This window comes from Pleurodeles waltl, chromosome 8 (genome assembly GCF_031143425.1).
Source record: "Pleurodeles waltl isolate 20211129_DDA chromosome 8, aPleWal1.hap1.20221129, whole genome shotgun sequence".
NCBI classification, from domain to species: Eukaryota; Metazoa; Chordata; class Amphibia; order Caudata; family Salamandridae; genus Pleurodeles; species Pleurodeles waltl.
The window spans coordinates 1476019322-1476024805 of NC_090447.1; the positions used below are offsets into that span (position 1 = coordinate 1476019322).

General features: G+C 41.4%; 1 protein-coding gene across 2 annotated transcripts; it reads left to right on the top strand.

Moving 5' to 3' along the window:
- Window positions 1–412: 412 nt before the first annotated feature.
- Window positions 413–3670, top strand: LOC138248771 (uncharacterized). Of its 2 annotated transcripts, XR_011194641.1 has the most exons (3): window positions 413–1283; window positions 2691–2793; window positions 3320–3670. XR_011194641.1 is itself a non-coding variant. In XM_069202661.1 (2 exons), exons 1-2 carry the CDS (start codon window positions 1688–1690, stop codon window positions 3429–3431), a joined length of 1218 nt encoding a protein of 405 aa, XP_069058762.1. In that variant the 5' UTR covers window positions 1310–1687; the 3' UTR covers window positions 3432–3670. The 2 variants fall into 2 exon arrangements, 1 of the variants encoding a protein (XP_069058762.1); XM_069202661.1 differs by lacking the exon at window positions 413–1283 and having other exon boundaries at window positions 1310–2793.
- Window positions 3671–5484: the final 1814 nt, after the last annotated feature.

Here is a 5484-nt window from a genome sequence, read left to right on the forward strand (position 1 = left end):
GTTTGCCATTGTAATTGCTATACGTGCATTCGGGGTGAACTGTGTGGGGATTGTGGCAGTGGGGTGGTGTGGCATGCAGGGAAGGGGCATTGGCTGATTTGGTGGGGTGAGGAAGTGTGAGGTGGGTTGCATTAGGGAGTTATAGGGTGGTGGGGACTGTCCTGCCATTTGATAAGTTTTGTTTTGACCAATGACTTTGTGTTTCACCACTGCGCATATTAGTTGCTCAATGTTCACCAGTAGCACATGGTATGTTTTGTTCAGTTGAGCCGCCTATTGGCTTTGACATGGCATTAGCCATTACTTTCTGTATTCAGTTTAGCCGTCTATGGGCTTTGACATTGCATTAGTCATTACATTCTGTATTGTGCCTATTGGCTTTGACATGGCATTAGCCATTGCTTTCTGTATTCAGTTTAGCCGCCTATGGGCTTTGACATTGCATTAGTCATTACATTCTGTATTCTGCCTATTGGCTTTGACATGCTGTATCCAGTCTAGCCGCCTATTGGCTTTGACATTGCATGCCTATTGACTTTGACATGATGTATTCAATTTAGCTGCCTATTGACTTTGACATGCTATTAGATATTCTGCCTATGGGCTTTGACATGATATTATATATTGCATTTTGTATTCAGCTTAACTGCCTATTGGCTTTGACATGATATTCAGCTCCGCTGCCTATTGGCTTTGACATGATATTATACATTGCATTTTGTATTCAGCTCAGCTGCCTATGGGCTTTGACATGATATAAGACATTGTATTTTGTATTCAGCTTAGATGCCTATTGGCTTTGACATGACACTAGACATTGCATTTGATATTTAGGTTAGCTGCCTATTGCCTTTAACATGACATTGCATTTGATATTTAGGTTAGCTGCCCATTGCCTTTAACGTGGAGTTCTGTATTTTTCCAAGCTGTGTTTTTGCACCAGAGAACCAAGATGTTTTGCTCTCACAGTAGACTAGACCTGATAAGAGAGAGTACATGGGCGTCGTTTCTCTTCCCTTGAGCTTGGGAACAGGAGTAGTCTTGGAGACCTGGCCAGTCTCCAAAAGGCTTGCTCAGTTTCCCAGGTCTGAGAGGAGGGGGCACACCTTTGTAACGAAGGTAACAGGCTGCAGAGAGTCAGATTCGAATCTGCCGGACCTCGTGCTGGAGCTTGGCGCCAGTTGCCAGCATCCCGTGTGGGTAGATGACACTCTTTCTCGCGGCTGACAGGGGTCTCAGCTTGCAGACCTTAGAAAGATGTAGCTGTAAATAGTTCCTACACGGTGAAGTATTTGTTTTGCTTTGCATTCAATATCTTATAAATATAACCTGCTGTGTATATTGCAAACTGATATATTTTGTTTGATTAACGCGGACTTGAAAGCTACTAATTCGTCATTCATTCATAAACATTGTGGTTGGGGAAGAATAAAATAACAATAAAAGTCTTCTTTGACCTCACAAGTGCATTTCTGTTGTGTTATGTTAGTGCTTAGAAATTAAATAAGACAAAAGCACTACAATTGGTACCAGAGGTCGTGGGGTCGGTCATTAAGAGGTGATTAAGAAGGGGTTTGACGGGTTAGTAGATTTCTAAGTGCACACTTTAAAAGTGTAATTGTTTTTGTTGTTTGGAGAATTACAGAAATTGTTTTCTGTTTGGAGAATCACAGTAGCACGGCAGACCATGTCTGAGAATACATGTGTTGATGAACTGCCTGATGGTGCTAAGAAAAACTGTGAATTGTTTTCTGTTTGGGGAATTACAGAAGAAAATACATGTGTAGATAAAATGCCTGATGTTGTTTTGAGAAATAATTCCCGTTGTATATATGTAGAAAACGTGTGTTTTGGAAGTAATGATGACAGAAAGGTCTGGATACCTTTATCTGCTTACAGAGAAATGCAGGAGAAATGTAGGCAGTTGGAACATGAAAATAGGAATTTACGTGAGCAAATTAGCCCGACTGAAAGTTATAAAAAGGCTGTTTTTGAAGAATCTTTCTTGTCCCATTCCAGTAATGAGGGGGTTAAGACAGCTCCGAGCTGCACTGAGTTTCCGTGTGAGCCAGGGTTTTTGGCAGCCAAAGTGCATTCCTTAACTGATAACACGGACGACGAGTTACCGTTGCAAAATGCACAAGTAAAACGAAGGATTTTAGAGCAAGACACCCCGAGTTTCATTAGCTTGTTTGATTTTTGGAAAAAGAATAGCCCTCATTTGAGAGAAATCCTAACACTTTTGTACATGGTCACTGTGAAAAATAATATGCAGCTGCGCGCTTGTGATTTGGCAAATGAAATAATGCAGACTTTAGGTTTCTGCGCAGTGCAAGAAGGAAATACTGATGTACATGTAATTCAAGAACAAGGGAAGAAAATACTGCCCCTAGCTAGAATCATACAATGGATCTGGTACTTGCAAGACAGGGCTAGAGTACCACAGATAAAAGAGTTACTAATGAAGTTGTGTGCACCATTTGAATTCGTGTCTACTGAAGATAAAAAGCATGTTTGTTTTACTAATGATTCATTGACTGAAATGTTGTTTTCTGGCACAGGAGAAGGAATGGAGTTGTATAATGTGTGTCAGATTTTAAAGCAAGAGCTACGTGAGATGTGTCATTTTTATGCTGATTGTAGGTTCTTTGATAATGTTTTAGCACCTAACTGGTTCAATTACCTTGCAGATGTTAATGAGAAAAATGCAGAGAGAGAAGTGTTCACCCAGAATTCTGCCTTAGTGGGGATGGCTATGTGGGTGCACCAGAAATGTGAAAAAGCCACTTACAGGTGGGCAGAGATGAGAGAGATGCACATTCCCCTAGATTTGATAAAAACTGTGCAGCATGCACAAAAGCAATCTGTCATGCAAGCAGTCACAGAGCAGTTGGGGAGAGGAAAGTTGCCAGAACAGAAATGGCAAATTGATCAGGTTTTAGGGAGAGTGATTGCTGCAAATTACCAAGGAAAAATCGAAATTATGCTGATACCTAGAAAAGAATCTGATTCATTCATACAAATTGGAGACAGAATGGCCCAATTTGGCAAAAATGCAGTGAATGGAGGTTTGGTAAAGAAGGAGTCTGCCCCAGCCCTTCTGACAGTGCAAGAAAAAGGAAGCTGTGGCGCAGAAGATAAAAACCTCAGTACTGATGTGTGGGCTGAAGCCCCAAGTGACCCTCCAGAACCTGCAGAAAATACAACAAAGGGCCCCAAAAACGTCCTGCTGATTATAAAACAGGGAAAGAAAGAGGAAGGGTGCAGTTTAAATGAAAAATGTTATTTGCAAGAAAAGTCATACTTGTTTCTTTTGCAGATCCGACCACGTTTCGCCACTGTCCCTGAGTGCGCTGTGTGGTCCCCCTTCTGGTGTGTGCGTGTGGGGTCGGGGAAGGGACCGAATCCCCAACCTGAACCTGGCTGAGTAAAGTGCCAGCACCATGGATTCATTTTGCGCAAACTGCGCCTTCAGTTCAAGTTCAACTTGTTTGCTGTGTTTTTTTTTTTTTTCCCCTCTCGTATGGAACTCTGACTTTTGCTTACCTTCCAGAAAACCTTTCAGGTGGACCGTGCACCTTTACATGAGCAGAACTCATGCCACATCAAATTGCTAACACTGTTGAATTAGAGACTCATTCAGAAAAAAAAAAAAAAAAAAAAAATTGCCCAGTCTTTTCTATGTAGATGTATCTGATGTGAAAGGTTATGAAATCAATGTGTTAATTCACTTCTATTGCTTTACAGGGATTGCTTTGATCATAATGTTTTTTTTTTGTGCTGATGTTTTTTGTTTTTGGTTTGACACAAGAGATATGTGAAACAAAAATTCATTGGTCAAAGGGCGGAATGTCCTGCCATTTGATAAGTTTTGTTTTGACCAATGACTTTGTGTTTCACCACTGCGCATATTAGTTGCTCAATGTTCACCAGTAGCACATGGTATGTTTTGTTCAGTTGAGCCGCCTATTGGCTTTGACATGGCATTAGCCATTACTTTCTGTATTCAGTTTAGCCGTCTATGGGCTTTGACATTGCATTAGTCATTACATTCTGTATTGTGCCTATTGGCTTTGACATGGCATTAGCCATTGCTTTCTGTATTCAGTTTAGCCGCCTATGGGCTTTGACATTGCATTAGTCATTACATTCTGTATTCTGCCTATTGGCTTTGACATGCTGTATCCAGTCTAGCCGCCTATTGGCTTTGACATTGCATGCCTATTGACTTTGACATGATGTATTCAATTTAGCTGCCTATTGACTTTGACATGCTATTAGATATTCTGCCTATGGGCTTTGACATGATATTATATATTGCATTTTGTATTCAGCTTAACTGCCTATTGGCTTTGACATGATATTCAGCTCCGCTGCCTATTGGCTTTGACATGATATTATACATTGCATTTTGTATTCAGCTCAGCTGCCTATGGGCTTTGACATGATATAAGACATTGTATTTTGTATTCAGCTTAGATGCCTATTGGCTTTGACATGACACTAGACATTGCATTTGATATTTAGGTTAGCTGCCTATTGCCTTTAACATGACATTGCATTTGATATTTAGGTTAGCTGCCCATTGCCTTTAACGTGGAGTTCTGTATTTTTCCAAGCTGTGTTTTTGCACCAGAGAACCAAGATGTTTTGCTCTCACAGTAGACTAGACCTGATAAGAGAGAGTACATGGGCGTCGTTTCTCTTCCCTTGAGCTTGGGAACAGGAGTAGTCTTGGAGACCTGGCCAGTCTCCAAATGGCTTGCTCAGTTTCCCAGGTCTGAGACGAGGGGGCACACCTTTGTAACGAAGGTAACAGGCTGCAGAGAGTCAGATTCGAATCTGCCGGACCTCGTGCTGGAGCTTGGCGCCAGTTGCCAGCATCCCGTGTGGGTAGATGACACTCTTTCTCGCGGCTGACAGGGGTCTCAGCTTGCAGACCTTAGAAAGATGTAGCTGTAAATAGTTCCTACACGGTGAAGTATTTGTTTTGCTTTGCATTCAATATCTTATAAATATAACCTGCTGTGTATATTGCAAACTGATATATTTTGTTTGATTAACGCGGACTTGAAAGCTACTAATTCGTCATTCATTCATAAACATTGTGGTTGGGGAAGAATAAAATAACAATAAAAGTCTTCTTTGACCTCACAAGTGCATTTCTGTTGTGTTATGTTAGTGCTTAGAAATTAAATAAGACAAAAGCACTACAGGGACACATGTTGTACAGAAGTCGTTGGTGACAGGGGAGTTTAAGTGACTTACCGGATTCCAGTTCTCCAAATATTCAAGTCAGGCCCTCCAAGACCTTCTCCTCATACAATGTAAATACTGGAGGAGGAGGTGGAGGCCCACCACCAGTTTTGTTGATGGCAATGTGGTGTTGTGATGCCGTGGTAAGCACCTTCCCCTATAGTTTGTTCCACCTCTTCCTGATATCCTCCCTTGTGTGTGGATGGTTGCCCACTGAATTGAGCCTTT

Excerpts from the sequence above, each read along its gene's own strand:
- LOC138248771 (XM_069202661.1), top strand. The coding sequence starts at position 1,688 with ATGTCTGAGAATACATGTGTTGATGAACTGCCTGATGGTGCTAAGAAA. Across the intron at positions 2,794-3,319 it reads TGTGAAAAAGCCACTTACAG|ATCCGACCACGTTTCGCCAC; the intron begins GTGGGCAGAGAT and ends TTTCTTTTGCAG.